This window comes from Boleophthalmus pectinirostris, unplaced genomic scaffold (genome assembly GCF_026225935.1).
Source record: "Boleophthalmus pectinirostris isolate CB_2022bp ecotype Guang Dong unplaced genomic scaffold, ASM2622593v1 HiC_scaffold_16, whole genome shotgun sequence".
NCBI classification, from domain to species: Eukaryota; Metazoa; Chordata; class Actinopteri; order Gobiiformes; family Gobiidae; genus Boleophthalmus; species Boleophthalmus pectinirostris.
Window position 1 is genome coordinate 1,470,012 of NW_026571095.1, and position 19,120 is coordinate 1,489,131.

The following is a 19,120-nucleotide window of genomic DNA, read 5'->3' on the forward strand; positions in this document are numbered from 1 at the left end:
TTGCACAAAACTGAATTAAACACATTATAATCTCAAACGGATTGATGTGGCTCTAGAGTGGTTACGGTTTATATGTCGTAAAGTTGAATTTATTTATGCAGGTTAGTAGTGCAAATAGTAATAATAATGATGATCATTTTAATATAAAAATGTTAATGATTAATCGATAATCGATCGTTAATTCTTCCGACGATCGATTAAGAAAATTTCATCGAATGCTCATCCCTAAACTCCACTTCCCTTCCTATTATCCTTTTCTCTTCCTAAATGCTAAATTATTATTATTATTTTAATGTTGTTTTATTACTATGGTATTGTTACTGTATAATATGCTGTGTTTATGTTCCCTCATCCCGACTCATACCTGCTGACGACACACAGCCATGTTTGTTGTATCAATTTTATGCATCCAGTTGTGAAAAAAAACCAAAAAAAAAACTCAGAGACCTTCACTAGAATCATTTGGATGATTGCGGGCCTAAAATTGCCAAGAACTAAAGGAGCTGTTCACTTGAAAACTCATGCTTCATGACATCAAAAGGTGAAAGGCAGCATTCTGAGCTTTGGAGATGTAGACAATAAAGGGTTACTCCAACATGTGTGAATGAAACAAAACACAAGTCCAGGTCTGTTTTTGAGGAAGAAACAACAGCAACAAAATAACAAGACTTAAAGCTCACAAGAGTACATTTTGTGTAATATAGGATCTTTAAAATAGCTGATGTTATTGTGTGCAACCCATACACTGTCTATAGAAGTGGACTGAATGTGACGTCGCCCTCTAGGGGACTGCAGATGGAGACTCACCATTTTGCTTTAATCTGGAGCTGAACATCTGCTTAATGGCTTAATGTCTCTGTACATTGTCCTTTCAAATAAAGACTAAACAGTGGCGCTCAAACTTTTAACACTGAAGTACCAACAAAGAAAAGATTTGCCTTTCAGAGTGCCACCAGATCTAAACCAGGTCTAAACCAGGATTATTCCAGGTCTAATCTAGGACTAAACCAGGTCTAATCTAGGACTAAACCAGGTCTAAACCAGGATTATTCCAGGTCTAATCTAAGGCTAAACCAGGTCTAAACCAGGCCTATTCTGGTCTAATCTAGGACTAAACTAGGCTCTAATCTAGGACTAAACCGGGTCTAATCTAGGGCTAAACCAGGTCTAAACCAGGATTATTCCAGGTCTAATCTAGGACTAAACCAGGTTTAAACCAGGTCTAATCTAGGGATCATTTTCACTCTAGTAAATTCTTAAATATAACAGCAAAAAACAAATATATATATATATATATATATATATATATATATATAATATTTAAAATAAAATAGGGCCCATATTCTGCTATTTTTCAATGTATGTTGTAATGTTGTTTCCTCATCAAAAATATGGAGTGTTTTATGTAATTCACACGCACACACAACACTCAAATCTTTCATATTTCATATACCGAGTTCTTCTCTCAATTGGAAAATACCAATTGTGATGTCATGTGGTAATACAAGGAAGTGCTCCACTGTGTTTTTATACTTCATACACCTTCACTAGAATCAGTTGGATGATTTCAGCCCTGGAATTTCCAATCTCTACTGAACTAAAGGTAAAGGGTAGATGTCACAAAGCGTTAGTTTTCAAATTAACATCACAGAATCGAACAGAGCATTTTAAGTGTTGGAGATGTAGTCTGGCTAATAAACCAAGACTACTCAAAGGTGTAGACGAAACAAAACACAACTCCAGGTCTGTTTTTGACGAGATAACATTATAACATGACTTAAAGCTCCCAAGACTCCATTTTGTGCCATATAGAACCTTTACGATTATTATGACAACAATGAAGTTTCTATATTGTCAACAGTCACAATACCAGTCCTCTGTTCTCTGCTTTGTTTCCTCTTTATTTTAACAGATCTGTTTTGGCTGGCTGCCCACACTCTGCCAGAAGCTAAGTGTTTAAAAGAAATACCATAGTTTTATCTTTCTTTACAGGTTTAAGTCTGGGGTGCTTTTAACAATCACATTTTACAACAGGGATAACAGCATATATCCACTGTGCACGACTCAAGGCAGGATCTATGGCCCCAGCTGCAGATTCTCCAGATTACACCAAGAGTTTAGTGGTTAATTACGACCTTCGTTCTTAGCGCAGGGGCCAAGGAGCTAAATTTTTGGTTGAAAGATTGTCGATAAGAGAGGACATTTTAAAACACTGGCCAAATGCTGATGGAACCTTTTGTCTTTTGAAGTAAGGACTGAGATCGGCTTAAGTTTACGGGCAAGACTCTATCAGGGAGAGATTAACCTGATTATAAACAAGGGACAAGGATTTAAAATCGATAGCAGGTCATGAACAAATGGGAATGTGTAGCTTATGCTATTTTCAAGCAGCGTACGAGTGGACTAGGCATACAAAATGTAATCATCATCGCAATTAGTAAGGGTAAGAGGCCCTATATTACGCAAAATGTACTTCTGTGCGCTTTAAGCCATGCTATAATGCTGTTATCTCCTTAAAAACACACCTGGAGATGTTTTTTGTTTCATTTACATTTGGCTGAGGAATTCTATATGGTTAGTCTCTCTATACCTACAAAGCTCAAAATGCTCAGATCCACCTTGTGATGTCATGAAGCGTGAGTTTTCAAGTTAATAACTACCATTTACTTTTTGTTCAGTAAAGATTGGTAATTCCAGGGTTGAAATCATCAATGATTCTACTGAAGGTATATGGAGCTAAAAAAAAAAAAGTGGAGCACTTCCTGTATTACCGCATGACATCACAAGGTGGAACAAAGTCTTTTCTGTTTGAGAGAAGAACTCAGTTTAAATCTGCAGGGTTTGTGTGTTAAAGTGTGTGAATGAAAAAAAACACAACTGCAGGTCTCTTTATGATGAGGAAACGACATTAGAACATAAATCAGAGTGTAGTAGTGGTGGTAGTAGTAGTAGTAGCAGTAGTAGTAGTAGTAGTAGTAGCAGTAGCAGTAGCAGCAGTAGTAGCAATAGTAAGAGTAGTAGTGGTAGTTGTAGTAGTAGCAGTAGTAGTGGTGGTAGCAGTGGTAGTAGTGGTAGTAGTGGTAGTAGTAGTAGTGGTAGTAGTGGTGGTGGTAGTAGTGGTGGTAGTAGTGTTAGTAGTAGTGGTAGCAGTAATAGTAGCAGTAGTAGTAGTACTAGTAGTAGCAGCAGTAGCAGTAGCAGCAGTAGTAGTAGTGGTGGTAGTAGTAGTAGTAGTAGTAGTAGTAGTAGTAGTAGTAGCAGTAGTAGTAGTAGTAGTAGTAGTAGTAGTGGTAGTAGTAGTAGTAGTAGTAGTAGTAGTAGTAGCAGTAGCAGCAGTAGTAGTAGTAGTAGTAGTGGTAGTATTAGTAGTAGTAATAGTAGTGGTGGTAGCAGTAGTAGTAGAAGTAGAAGTAGTAGTAGTAGTGGTAGTAGTGGGGGTAATAGTAGTGGTAGTAGTAGTGGTAGTAGTGGTGATAGTAGTAGTAGTAGTAGTGTAGTAGTAGTAGTAGTAGTAGTAGTAGTAGTAGTAGTAGCAGTAGCAGTAGCAGTAGCAGTAGTAGTAGTAGTGGTAGTGGTGGTAGCAGTAGTAGTAGAAGTAGAAGTAGTAGTAGTAGTGGTAGTAGTGAGGGTAATAGTAGTGGTAATAGTAGTGGTGATAGTAGTGGTGGTGGTAGTGGTGGTGGTAGTTGTAGTATCAGTAGTAGTAGTAGTAGTAGTAGTAGTAGTAGTAGTATCAGCAGTAGCAGTAGTAGTAGCAGCAGTTGTAGTATAGCAGTAGCAGTGATAATAGTAGTGCTAAAAACTGCAACTTCTTAAAGTGTATTTGGAAGCTTGGACTGCTTTTTCACTAAAACAAAGCTAAATTAATCATATTTCAGATTTTTAAAAAAGCTGATTATTTTGGTTCTATTTTAGTGAGTTTTATCATTTCAATCAGTCACTTTCTTTTATTATTAATTTTGTATTTATCAGTTGATTTTTTTGCACTTTCAATTCTAACAGAACTGGACAGGGCCCTGTTTTAGAATAATGCTAAAAGTAATTATTTGATTAAATTTTTACCAAAAGTAAAAACCATTGTCAGCGACAAAATTTAGATTTTGATTTATTCTTAAAAAAAAAAAAAAACTTATTAGGGATTGAAATTAAATGCAAACTAACATGGCTTAAATCTTACAAGAGTCAGTTTTGTGTAATATAAGACCTTTGCAACCCACAAAACCAGCCATAATTTATACGATGATTTCTCAATCTACCCTTTGCTTTTGTACATATTTGCATTTTATAGATTAATTTCCGACTGGACTGGGCGTACACCTGCGTCTACACCATCGCGCTCCCATAATCCCACTGGGGTCAAAGGGTTAAGTAAGGCGTTAATTGCCAAATGATGTCGTTTTTATTAGTATTAAACATTCACGTGTTCTGTGCCAATTCCCTATTCAGAGTGCCACAGTGTCATGGCTACAGGAGAAATGACTTTGCTTCATTTAAATGCAAAGTAGTCTCTGTAAAACGTAATCAGGGCTATTCCGCAATGTGGCTGCTGCGGTGTTAGCGTCTTTTGTTAATCTATTTTATGTCTCGGAACATAATTTACATCTTTATTTTTCACATATTTGTAATCATCTGACTCCAGCCTTAATGGTTTAATTGATTCTTCTGACAAGAGTCAATTTAAAGCAGTGACAGCAGATTTAAAAAGGTGCACTGCGTAACTTTCTGGTTGCTATGGAGATGAAGATGCGACATTAAACAGCTCTACCTTACATTTAATCAATTATAGGTGGTTTTAGAGCTCAAAAATCCCTCCACGGAGAAAAGCATTTGACAGATCTCCACCAGAAAAGTTACACAATGTACCTTTAATCTATTAAGTCAACTTTTTTTAAATCACTTGTCCCTAGCCTTAACAGTTTAATTGATTCTTTTGGCACTCATCCAATTGAAATCAACAACAGCAGATTTTCCAAGACCGGAGAGAGTGGCAAGTAGCAATAAAGATATAAAAACATTAGATTAGAACAAGGGCTAGAGAAATTAAAGGATGCATTTCGATTTTATTTCAGCTTTTATAGTTTTATTGTTCAATTAGGACCCCCATTAGCTGCTCATTTCATGGTCACTAGACTCCATGGGGCTGTTGTAAAAATATTCATTACTCAATAGAAATTAGTAACCAAGAATAATATAAAATCCTTACAGTAATGAGGGCGGTGGCTGCATTAAATAATCAAATTGTACTTTTAATGTTGTCTTGAGTTTGTTTTATTTCTGTTGTACAGACAGAGCAATGGAGCTGATTCCAATAAAAAATATGTTGGGGAAGAAGCAGTTTTTGGCCATGTTTGCGTAATTAAGTGATTAAAAAAAAGCACTATATTGATGCTTTACAGTGACATCACGCTTTGGGTGTTCTACATGCATCTCTACTGGCGGAATGTCCAGCAGTTACCATGGTGAGATTTTACATTTTAATTCATACCAAAACTAGTACTGAAACTAGATACTCATTGGAGCAGGTATTTAGTGCGTATTACAGTACCGTATTTTCCGGACTATTGAGCGCATCTGAATATAAGCCGCTTCAACTAAATTTGAACTGTATTGTACATATATAGGCTGCACCTGAATATAAGCCACAGGTGTCCACGTCTTCAAGAACGTTTTCAAGTTCAGGTCAGGTCTGCTTTTATCGTCTCTGAAAGTTTTTGTCATCTTTTTGCATTGAGTCAGTTCGTCACGCTGCCATCGCCAAAATCTCACCATCGACTCACTGATGTCGAGTTCACGTGCAGCAGCTCCATTTCCTTCTTCCACAACCACATCAATCGGCGTTAACTTAAAATCTGCATCATCTGCATTTCTTCGTGTATTTTCCATGAGGAGGGTGGCTGTATGAAGCTCAAAATAACTGTTCAAAACACAATCAAACGAGCATCTTCCTCGGTGCATCAGCCTCGTTTCTCCCCGCGCTCTACTGCTCATGTCTCCTGCAGGAAGAGTCTCTGTTCTGTCTGTATCATGTCAGTGTCAGTGGGGGGGGGTATGAGTGAATGTCCGGCTACTGAAGTTTGAGACGTTTATTCTCGTCATTTAGGCATATGGGTAAGACGTATCCCCCTCACTAATGTTCATTTAGCATCATAACTTATTTTATCACACGGCGATAAACTATCTGACAATATCACTAGCTAGTGTAGCAACTTCATGTTAATCCTAGATCCATGTGTAACCGCACAGACACGGTGTTTTCTGCACTCAGGCTGCGTGTATCTGCTGTTTTCTCAAATCACAGACCGTATATATGAATCGACAATGTGCCAAACAAAGAATCCTTCCATATATTAGCTGCAGGGTTCAAAGTGTGAGAAAAACGTAGCAGCGGAATTAGAGTACAGAATTTAACAGTAGGTAGATACTAAAAAGTCCCATTGACAGGACAGAAACAAACTTTTTCTGAATGTCTTTAGAATGATCTTCAGCTGTATCAGAACAAGTATAAGAGCACATAGACTACTACATGCCCATGGACCACAATGAAACTTACCTGGACCACTGACAAATTACACAGATATAAGGACACTTGGGAATAGAAAAGAAAGTACTATGATTAATAGCTGAAAATCACATGTTTTTTTTTTTTAATTATCATCATGTTATCAAAATCAGTATTGAATCTATTCCTTAGTATCGAAATTAGGGCTGCGAATCAAAGGGTCTCTCATGATACGACACACAGCAAAAACTTGAAACTTGCCAAGTTAAAATGACTTGAATTAAAAACATGTTATACTAATTTGAGTAAATTTCACTTTAGTCAAATGGTCTACCAATGGAACAAGTCTTTTTGCAGTTGAAATAGGAAAAGACAACTAGTTATACAAAAGATAAGAAAAACAACAACTCTCAACACTTAAAATAATAAATTTAATCATATGTTGTTTGAATTGTTGTCCTGGGCTCAAAATTGGAAGATCTGCCTTTAAGTAATATTAGAGGGGGGCTCATGTGAGGCTGCTTGCCCCGGGTCCCCAGACTTCTGTCAACAGGCCTGACGATACTGCATCACCAAATTTAATATCACAATAAATGGATATTTCGATATTTTGGCACACCTGATCGAAAACGTTTTAGTATCGTGAAACAATACCATGAATAAACAGCTGGCATTAAAAGTGCTTTAATTAATGGGAGAAACAAACCAGTGTTCAAACCCGGGACCCTCTAGCTGTGAGGTGACAGTGCTATCCACCCAAACTCCATCCACTCTGCTGCAGCCATAAAAAATAACTTAACCTTTTATGTGACAACTTGAGCTATTCATCCCACACACTAATTTCATTCTGTTTTGTAATGTGCACAATAACTAATCAGGTGTAATGAAAAATGTGGCTCCTCTGATTAATCTGCCCCAGCCCACATCTGTGCCTGTGGTCTGTTTGGTCCAGAACTTTAAAAGTGTTCATGAATAATAGATTATGGACAGAGAAGCAGCCGTAGCTATTAATTGTTAATGTTATTTGGTCATTGACTCCATTTTAAATATTGCAGAGGGGCTTGTCTTTGCTGCTCAAACACAATACAGTCTAATTAGCCCATGTTCAACCAGGCTTTCCGTAAACACCATTATAACACAGTGGATATCGCTTCTGGTTATGCTCTGGAGTCTAAACAGTGAGGGACGATTCTGTGTGGAGTTAAAGGGGAGCTATCCAGGGGTTGACGGAAAAAATATCACTGTTGCCATAGCAATTACAAAATAATAATCAATATTGGTGATTTTCAGATTCTAGAATGTGTTGATGGGGGGCCAGAGATAGATTTCCCTATTGATTACCCTGTACTGTGCCATAAAACCTCCAAAAGGTAAATTCACAAATGTTTAACCTGATTTCTATCAGTGACTAGACCATAGACCGTACATATGAATGGACGTAGCTAATGTGGTAGCAGCCGCGTTCCAAACACACCCTGACCTGACCCTGGCTTCATTTGACTTCCATTGGGACCTTGTGGCTCTGCTCTCTGTATCTGCTGCTGTGAGCCTTGTCATTTTGGTCTTAAATGTTTGTATTAAACCTCTCTACAAGAGCCTGATTTTTTTATTTTGCTATTTTGTCCTTAACTCAAGATATGAACATAAATAACGGGCCAATCAGCTGCCTTCATTCCTCGAGGTTGCTCCCTCCAGCGTTAGCAACAGGTTTGATTGACAGCTAATGCATTTCCTTGCTAAATAAGCTCCCTTCCCATTTTCCGGTAAGAAGGGCGGGCACATTCAATGACCTCAATCATGATTGGCTCTTATGGTTGCTATGATACTCGTGGTTGGATTTCCAAATATGAAGCCTGGCTCCAAACTCGCGCAACTCTCACAGAAACAAAACTTAAAACTGCATCACTAATTTGCATAAACTAAGCGAAGATAAAACTACAGCTCTTGTGCACTGATGCGGTCAGTTTCTGTCGAATTAAAAGACACGACTCAGTGGAATACAGGTTAGTGTGACCAGAACCAAAAACCAGGACACCGTACGGAGGGTGGGAGGTGGGGACTCGTCATCGACATTGCGCAACTCTCACCTGGCAAAGCTTTTTCCCACTGGACACCGAAACATATGTGCTACTTGCTTACAACGTACTCGATGAAATTCTTAATGATCAATTATCGATTAATCATGCCCATCCCTACTATGGACTAGACCCAAGAACTCACTATATTACAACAAATTCTGCATTTGAAAGGTGCATTGCGTAACTTTTCTGGTGGAGGGGTCTGTGTATGGAGACGTCATTACTCTGCCTGAAATGTTCCACAGTATGACATTAAACAGCTCTACTTACTTACATTTATTCAATTACAAGTGGTTTTAAAGTTCAGAAATACATAGTAAAACAGACATTCTGACTGTGAGTGAGATTGCCTCTGCACAGATCCGACCTGTAACTTGGTCTGGTTTGGTCTCTGTGGGAATAGAAAGGTATAATGCCATATTGTAAAACATTACAGAAAAAGCAATCACATCTCCATGGAAAAAAACATTTGACGAACCCTCCACCAGAAAAGTTACACAATGCACCTTTAAAGCTAAAATTACAAACCCTAGTTTTATTTTATCCCAGGCACAGATTAGCACAGATTGTCATGACTTCCTAATGGCAGATTAACCATCATAAAAATTTACAATCACTTTTATTCAGGTGGAAGTCCGTGGTTCTTTTAAAAGCTTAACTCCACTCTAGATCTCGTCTCTTTTGTTTTTGCTCATTGACCCTGGCCTCTCTCTTTCTGTTTTTCTTTCATCATTTAAAAGGCTCCAGACTTTATTTGAAGCCTTCACCTTTTTACCTCACCTTTCGGCCATGTTCTGTCTCTCTCTTTCCCTAATCAAAAGGTCTTTCTTTGGTCATTATTTTTTAAAATGGATAAGTGCTTCAGTTTTAACCTTCCTTACAGATGAAGCTCCACGTTTTTTTCACTACTAAACTGTGTATATGGCATTTTAATAGCATCTACTGTTTTGGTAACACTACACTAAATCACACTAAAACTAGTTTTGATACTAAATAAAGTCCCATTCACATGACAAAAATTAACCTTAACATTTCCTGAATAGCTTTAGAATGATGTTGAGCTGTATCAGAGCAAGTCAATGAGCACATATATACTAGTGTAACTAGAAAAGCACTCAGAGAGCGCAGACCTCCGCCAAGGACTACCCCCATTTTTTATATAAATTGCGATAAAATCAGTCTTCTGGATCAGATCCAGATCAGCCTTTGGAATATGAAAGAGGATCCCATTGTCCATCCCTGAGTCAAATTTCATGGGGTTTGGTCAATAATTAACCGAGATATTGAGAAACAAAATTTTTGGCCCCATTTACCACAAAGTTAACTAAAATTTCAAAGTGATCCAGAATCCAGGATTTCTTCCGGATCATCCCCAAAATGAAATCAGTTCTTCCTTTTCACATTTCCAACAAATCCTGAAAATTTCATCAAAATCGGTCCATAACTTTTTGAGTTATGTTGCTAACAGACAAACAAACAGACAAACGCCGGCAAAAACATAACCTCCTTGGCGGAGGTAATTATTTCATCATGTAGAGTGGACTGAAACAATGCAAAGGATCATGGTCTAGTTATGTTTTTTAGCTGTTGCTGAATCATAACAATGAATTTAAGCAAAGAAAATGTATAATATAATTTGATATATTGTCACAGCCCATGGTATTATTGTGAGACATTTGATGATACGATATCACAATTAGGGGTGTGCAAAAATATTGAAATATCGATATATCGTATCATTTGTTGTGATGATACAGTATCGATATTGTGGACTCCTGTATCGATATATCACCAAGAGTATTTTTGGTATATTTTACTGAATTATTTTGTCACAGATCTAGTTTTGTTGCTTGTTTAGAGGAAGGAAACTCGTTTAAGCGACACATTTGATATTTTCACTGTTTTGATGATTAAAATGTTTGTGTTTCATTTGAACTTTGCACAAGAAGTGGTTTAACAAATGCTTTTAGTGTCACAGGCACAATTTAGACTTTATTTTTTATTGAACCTTATCGAATCGCTTTGAAATATATTGTATCGAATCAAAAGTGCACTGTATCGAGATATGTATCGTATCGTGGCCTATGCATCGATATATGTATCATATCGGTAACGTCTTAATGATACCCAACCCTAATCACAATACATATAAAACTACATATACCATGATCCTTTGCTCTTTTTCAGTCCAATCTACATGCTGAAATAACTATCACGAAACATTTTTACATCTTAATTATTTGCATTATGACAGAAAAGTGGCCTATTCACACTTTTGTTAGCCTACACAAAATCAAATTAAATGTTGTACCATGAGATGCATATCGTAAAAATATTGTATCGAGAGATTTAGATATCATTGCATCCCTAATCGAAATAGAGTTTGAATTCTTGTATGAAGACACTTCTCCAAACTCGATCTTTCTCTTTCATAATTTAACAGCTCCAGACTTTGACGCCTTCACCTTATTACCTCTCTTGTTCCAGACTCTGTCTCTAATCAGGGGTCTTTCTTTGGTCATTATTTGAAAAACCTGATAAATCCTCCAGTCTCACCTCTCCTCTGCTCTCCTCTGCCTTCCTCTCGTCTCTCAGGTCTCTCCATCTCAGCTTTGATACCACCTGGCTTTAATTTTAATACTTTTTTCATTCTCTGACTCACCTACGCATCTCTCTGTTCAGAGAGGCTTTATTACTCAGAGATCCTGCACTTCTGTTACAGACCAAGCTCATTATAGTTACAAAACAACTTAACAGCTGTGTGCCACTGACTTTGATTTAGAAAGGGTTTGTTAAAGGTGTCTTGTGTAATTTTTCTGGTGGAGGGTCTGTCAAACGCTTTTCTCCATGTGTGGAAAGTTCCATAATATGGCATTAAAACTACGCATACCAACCTATTCCATTTTCATGGAGGCCAAACCAGACCAAGTTACAGTTCAGATCAGTTTAAAACTAGTCTCAATTGCTTTCTTTTCATACAAACATACTGCTGTCAGACTGTACAACAAACACTGTTAACACTGAACATGTGCCACTCAAATATATCTATGTGCAATTATTTTTAAGTTTATTTTTAAATTATTTTTAAGCCATTATTTATTATCTGTTTTATTGCATGTTACTTTTTTCCTGCTGTTCCTGAATTGCGCGGTGCAACACTGGAATTTCCCCACTGTGGGACTAATAAAGGCATATCTTATCTTATTGTAAAGATCTAACGCTCCATACTTTTAAATTTTAATCGTGTCTCATCTATTTTATAGTATCACCTCATGGCCCCAGGCCTCCTCAACCACACAGAACCGCTCTGTTCATTATACAAACTAAACCTTAAGGTCCTTAACAAAAAGCCCAAACACTGGCACCAATGTGAAATTTAAAAAAAACATAAAACTTTTAAACTTTGAAAATTTTACCAATTTTAATTACCTTAAATTCTTTAAGTGTCTTAACTGCAATACACCACTGCACTCAGAATTTGCCAGGACCATAAAATGTACACACAGAGCGAACACAAGAGGTGCTACTAGAGGTAACTGCATTGTTCCTATGTACAGGACGACTCTGGGTCAGTTCTTTCTTTTCTAAAGGGGCCACACTGTGGAACGGTTTACCATCTTAAAATTAGAAACCAAAAACAACTAATTTAAAAGTAAATTTAAATTATCGTATGTTTCCAATCAAAAATGCATCCACTGAAAATATACTGTATATATTTTATCTGTATGTAACTTATCTGTCTTGTATTGTGTGTTTTTATGCATGTAGTAAAATTTTCATATGGACAGGTGCTGAAAACTAGCACTTGACTGAAAACTAACAATAAAACACTCAAAGCAATGCATCTGGCTTGTCTAATGTGACTGATTGTGATGTCCTTAACCAAAAAAAAATAATGATAATAATCTGTGGAGAGGCGACGCCACACACACAGAGGCACAGAGAAGAAGCTATTGGACTTTCAGTTAATTGAGAGATTTAAGTCTCTTGAGAAGACAAAGAGACGCACTGTGGCTTTTTCCAAAATAAGAGTAAACCTTCGTCTGCACCACACGCTCTTAGTGCCACATTACTGGCTGTAGATCCTTCTTTAACCACTGAGCCACTGTCATCCGAGCGGACTAATAAACCAGGTATGTTTATGAGAAGATAACAACATTATAACATGACTTAAATCTCACAAGAGGCAATAGTGTATAATACAGGGCCTTTAACCTCTAAACTACACATTAATAACCAATGTAGAAACCGCTGGACTGGCCGTTTGAACTTCAGACACTTCTCTAACGTGTCTAATCTTCACAAACAGAGCAGGTCCCAGTGCGAGGAGATGATTCAAAGCATAAAACACTTTCTATCGAACTCTCTTCTTTAGCTTTGTGTGGAGCTCCAGGCCTCAGTCCGACAGCTGCCTCTGTGCTCCCTGTTTTCCCATCACCTCCTCTCATCTCTACATTCATCTCTCACACAATTTTTTCGTTCATTTTAAAGTGTTGTGACGCAGGTTTTGTCTGTACACACACACACAGGCTTAGGCAGTGAAAGTTCTTTGGAAAGCTTACATGAGTTTCTTACACTTTACAATAATGCGGTATTGTCACGATACTAACATTTCAAACTAAATTATTATATGAAGGTATTGACTCGATACTCAATATGGATTCTGAAACCTCAATGATTAGTATCTGATTTTCAATAATTCTGAGAGTAAAGCAGCTTAGTCTCCAATTTTAGTTCTGCTGGATGGCGAGATTGACAGATGATTCAAGAGATACATGTTATGTTGCTATTAAAAAAAAAAAAAACATAGCTGCTTACGAGTAAAAAATAAACACATGACTGAAAAACAGTGACGATTTTTGCAGTATTATTGCACTTTCAAAGCCCAGACATATCAGCCTGGACAGTGGACACCACTCCCTCCTTTGCGTTTCAAGCCAGAACTAAATAAAATCATAAATCAGATTTGTTTATTTCAGTGACGCATGAGAAACGAAGGAGTTCATAGACAGGTTTAATCCCATGCTGTGAAACATTCAGGCAAAGCAATAACATCTCTATGGAGAAAAGCATTTGACGGGCCCAGAAAAGTTACACAACGCACATTTCATTCAACAGAGGGCCTTCAATTTGGTCCATTTTGCAAAGCTCCATTTGAGAGAAACCTTTGAATTGACTTCTGTGGTTAGTCTCAGTGTGTAAAATGTGTTTCTGTCATGTTTAAAAATGACTCATGTGAAAGAAAGTGGAGTAGTATAAGCTTGTGTGAAATCTGAAGTGTGAAGTGAGTTTTCTTGAACAGAACAGATTTTAGTCATTTTAGTTTGAGAGATTTAAAAGCACAGAGGTAGACAGCACACGTGTGATTCACAGATACATAAAACTGGGCATTAACCGAGCTGGCGGCGTTCTTGTCTCCACGGAGATAAGTGAATAAGGAGATGGAGATAAGTTTAAATGGCCCATATTACGCCATTTTCTAAGTTATAATGTTACACAAAATTGGTTGTTGTGAGCTTTATATCATGTTATAATGGCATTTCCTCATCACAAACACACCTGGAGTTGTGTTTTGTTTCATTCACACATGTTTAATGTGTCATCAAAACCTGCATATTTAGGCTCTCAAATAGAAAATACTCTGTTCCATATTGTGATGTCATACAGGAAGTGATCCACTATGTTTTTAAACTCCACACACCTTCACTAGATTTACCGTATTTTCCGGGCTATTAGATGCGCTCTTAAGCCTCTAACCCCATCAAAAAATTACCGTGCGCCCCGCAATCCAGAGCGCGCTATACACGAATCCACTCGGGTGTCCCAGCACGACTTCAGTAAACTACAAAACCGCACCACCTGCAGCAGACAGCGACCGCGCAGCCAAAAACACTCACAGCCACACACATCAGTCCACACGCCACAACTGAACAAAGCCCAGAGTCACCGTGAACGCACCAAACAAAGTCCCACTGACCCATCCAACAGTTGTGTTTCATTTAAAGTCCGGTGCGGTTTATTTGTGAAAAAAGTTCGAAAATAGACCATTTAATGACGCCTTATAATCCAGAGCGCCTAATAGTGCGCAAAATACAGTATTTGGATCAATTCAGGTCTGGAATTGTCAGTCTTTACTGAATAAAAGGAAAAAAAGTAGCTGTAGATGGTAGAAGGTCGATTTTGCATAATACTAATAGACTGCATAATAAGCAAAGCAATAGGACTGAGGCTAACGATTATTTTAGTAGTTCACAAGTCAGAGATTAATTTCTCCCAATTAACTGATGTGTCAAATTAATGTCTCTTTAAAGTGAGTTTCACCTCTGAAGAGATCTAATATGCAAGTTGGCCTGTTGGCATCTCCTGCTTGTCTCCATGAAGACAGATTTTAATGACAGAGTTTAATATCATACTGTGGAACATTCCAGGCTAAGCAATATCTCCATGGAGACTAGTGGCTCAAGCGAAAGTGGCTAACACTAGCACTTTTACACCCTAACGGTTTATTTAAGAGTGTTTTATTCAGAATCAGTGTCTACAGTGCCATAAACCAGAGCTTCTGTCTGCTTCATTCACAAGAGTGTTGTGTCCATTTGAACACCTCTGCTGTTTTCCTGATTCTCGCAGTGCATCGTGGTCTATATTGACCTGTCTACTGACCACTGATGCCCACTACTTTTCAAGGTGCATTGTGGGAAATTTTGAGTGCACTGCTTTTTAACTGCTGGTCATTCGGACACCTCTAAAAACGGCGTGGACACTTGCCTGTCTGTTCATATAGTGAAGTTGTGTGTGTGTGTGTGTGTGTACATGAGCAACCAAGCCGTGCTTTGGCCCACCTCCTCCAACCCAGCCAAAGTCCCAACCGTGCCATGCCTGGGCACACTTCGATCGTGCTCCCACTGGACAAACGCACGCCGCTTTAGGGGTGATCCATGATTGGCCAGAATTCTAAAGTCCTAGTGTGAGTGCATCCTTAATGTTAGATACATTTTAGAACGTTGTTTTGGCTGCTTTGTTACACTGGACTATTGTGTCCCCTCTCTCTGTAACTTATCACTTTGGTCTTAAAATGTTCGTATTAACCCGCTCTACACAGGGCTTTACAGTGTGCCCATTTGCAAGAAAATATTTTGTTATGTGAACAAGGAAAACAAAACAGATGCACATATGCGAGTGCTTCTTGCAGTCCACAATAAGGAGAGCACTGCCCACACATATAACATGACGAGTTAAACATTCTAAAAGGTATCAAATGAATCAATGGGAGCCAGGGTCAGTAGGAGCCGGATAAACTGGCATGCAAACATCCTTTTTAGAACGCAGCAGCTAGTATGTTAGTTATGTCCATTTATATATACAGTCTATGATTTCTTCACAAACTGCAACTTTGAAATAGGACAGCTACACTTCCACCAAAGCAGACAATAATGAAAAAAAATACTGTAATCACTGTAGTCACTTTTAGCACAATGTACTTTTAGCAGATTTTAGAGATTTCGTTGCTGCTAAAAGTACATTGTGCTAAAAGTGACTACAGTGATGACAGTATTTTTTTTCATTATTGAACTCTCAAATGACTCAAGTTCATTTCTACATTAACTTTCTTGTGAAGTGTTGTGAGAAACACAGTGAAAGCAAACGGATGCTGAAAAAGACTGAGCTAAATCCAGAGCAGGTGTAAATTATGCGTATGTGGTGTGAAAGCAGCGTGCCTCTCTGTGATGTTCAGTCCCCGGGGCCCCAGTCTCACCTTTGGGATGCGAGAGATGATGTCTGGGTACTTGGTCGTGTTGTCTTCTTGGTTACGGCTGAAAATGCGCACGTCTCCGTTCTCCAGGATGTGAATCTGTAGGGGAAAAAAAAAAAAAAAAAAATCATATAACACATTTTAAGACCAAAATGACGAGGCTCACAGCAGCAGTTACACAGAGAGGGAAGAGCCGACGTGCGAACTTTATTTGGAACGCGGCGACTAGCGTGTTAGTTCTGTCCATTTATATATATAGCCTATGATTCAGACACAAACCAGCAACAGAATCACAAGAAGTACCTCCAGAAGTACCCCCAGCCACACCACAGCAGCACATTTGGACAGTCAGCCTTCTTATATCAGTACTGTGAATTATGGACCACACTACCACCTGAATTGAAGCACATATCAGAGCTCTGGTTATATTCACTTTGAGGTTTCAGTCTGTTTCTGATTCTGTCTCTCTCTCATACAGTATTTCACAAAGTGAATATGAGTTTTAATGTGGGAATGTCTGAATAGTGGGAACTGAGCAGTAAAAGTGTTTAAAAGGCACATAATGGGCTATTTTCTGATCTATGTTCCATGTTCTAATGTCATTTCCTCATCTCAAACAGACCTGGAGTTGTGTTTTGTTTCATTCACACATGTTACACATATTTAGGCTGAGTTCTTCTCTCCAAAAAATTTTTTTTTTAAATGCTCAGTTTCACTCGGTGCTGTCATGTAGTAATACCAAAAGTGCTCCATATTCCTTCACTAGAATTATTTGGATAATTTCAGCTCTGGAACTGCCAATCTCCGCTAATCAAAAAGGTAAAAGGAGCTGTTCACTTGAAAACTACCACTTCATGACATCACAAAGCAGAACAGAGCATTTTGAGCTTTGGAGATGTAGACAGAGTAATAATAAAAGATTTGTGAAAAAGATTAGTGAAACAGATTAGTGAAAAATCCCCCAGTCGTCCAGGTAGAATCCGTGGCAAAGGAGAAATTCAATTTGTCCAGTTGACAAATTGAATTTCTCCTTAGCTGATAAAAAATTACTCAAACGTGTGAATGAAACCAAACACAATTCTGTAAGTTGATTTAATTAAAGATTTCCACAAAATTCTGTGGACCTACTCTAGCCTGCTATTAAAAATAATGAATTATAAAAAAGTATCTTGGTCAAAAGAAATTCAAATCGTGTTGACAAAGGCACTGACTCCTAATTCACAGGATCAGGCTTCAGTCTCAAAAGGCGTCACTTCTATTGTCTATTCACAAACCGGAGCCCCTCCACTCTGCGTACTACTGCGCCCCCTGTTGACCAATCACAGACATACTCAATGCAGATGGAGGGGGAGGGAGGAGGATGGAAGTGGTGGGTGAGAGGGGAGAGAGGTGTGACTGAAATTGAGGTATAGGGTTGGGATGAGAAAGAAAGAAGGAATGAGGGAGGGAAAAAGACAGAGATAAAGAGAAATAAAGAGATAGAGAGGGAAACATAAAATGAGGGATGGAAGGAGTGATAGGTAAGATAGAATGAAAGAAGAGGAGGAGGAGAGAGAGGGAGGGGGCCGGTGACTGAGAAACTGAGAAAGGGTCAAAGGGAGGGAGAGAGGGAGGACAGACTGAGTCAATGACAAAAAGAGAGAGAGAGAATCAGAGATAGACGGAGTCAAACAGACAGAAAAAGCAGGGAGACACGGAGGTACGGAACGAGCGATGAAGAAATAAGACAGATTGAGCTCATAGTACGTCACAGTGTTGCTTGGCTGTGTCTCCTCTTTCTCTCCGTCTGTCTCGCTTTCTTTCTCACTTCTTTTTCCAGTTCAAAGCGTCTTTATTGGCATGACTGTCCGAAATTAAGAATACAGCCTGGAGCTTTTACATTAGAAACCCCGGCTCGCTGTGGATCTGAGCTGCCTCCTGCTATGTTCCAGTAATCGTCTTTCTCTTTTCCCTTTGAATGTTTTTAAGTCTTTTCCACTCCTCTTTTTTCCTCCCCCCCACAAACCCAGAGAAGCTGCTGTCTATGGTCTAAAAGGCCAAGGCACCACTGTGGAGATGAATTCAGGGAAGTGTTAAAAGCTGTTTTTTTTTCCACAACTTGAAAAATGAAGCTGCTACGGGAGGCAGAAAAACAACTTTTGGTTACAGTTTTGGTGGAAATATGGTGTTTGAAAATATCCCAAATTTGAGTCAGGAGAATTTATTACGGTTTTCAGACGACATCGCCAAGGCCTGTCAAGCTAATCAATGGGCTTCAGCGTGATGGATGATTAGAGCCGTAGCCATAGCGATTAAGAATTTATGACAAAATATATCTTTCGCATGGGGAAAACTCCTCAAAATGTTGCATAAAGAGGTCTAAGCTAAAAGTCATGATATCAATAAATCATATGAGCATGAAAAATGGTGAACTCTCTGTCTGGAACGGCTAGCAACAGGTTTGATTGACAACATCGCTAAGCCCACACCCCGTGCCAAACCATCTTTGCAGGCAAAAAGGGGCGTGTACCTTCAACAACCTCGCTCCTGATTGGCTCTTTGGTTGCTTTGATACGTGTGTTTGAGTTTCAAATATGGATCTTGGTTCTAAATTAGCCGGTACGAGTGCTGGCCACAATTGACTTTGTCTGACTCGAGATGAACGTTATGAGGGGCTTCACACTCACTTGGTCCACTTCTATGTGTAGTCCATGATTCTGACTTGTCCTCCTGCTCAATTTTAGACTATAGAGATTCTAGAATGTTACATTGACGCAACCTATTTAGGCCCCATCCACACCAGTATGTATTGGA

The 19,120-nt window shown here is 38.5% G+C and overlaps 1 protein-coding gene across 1 annotated transcript in view; it reads right to left on the reverse strand.

Annotated features, from left to right (window-relative positions):
* lig1 (ligase I, DNA, ATP-dependent) overlaps window positions 1–19,120 on the reverse strand; it is a 151,028-nt gene that overhangs the window by 74,713 nt on the left and 57,195 nt on the right. Inside the window, exon 18 of the mRNA XM_020941232.2 lies at window positions 16,331–16,426. Within this exon, the coding sequence (XP_020796891.2) occupies window positions 16,331–16,426 (96 nt within the window). The remainder of the gene's footprint in view (window positions 1–16,330; window positions 16,427–19,120) is intronic.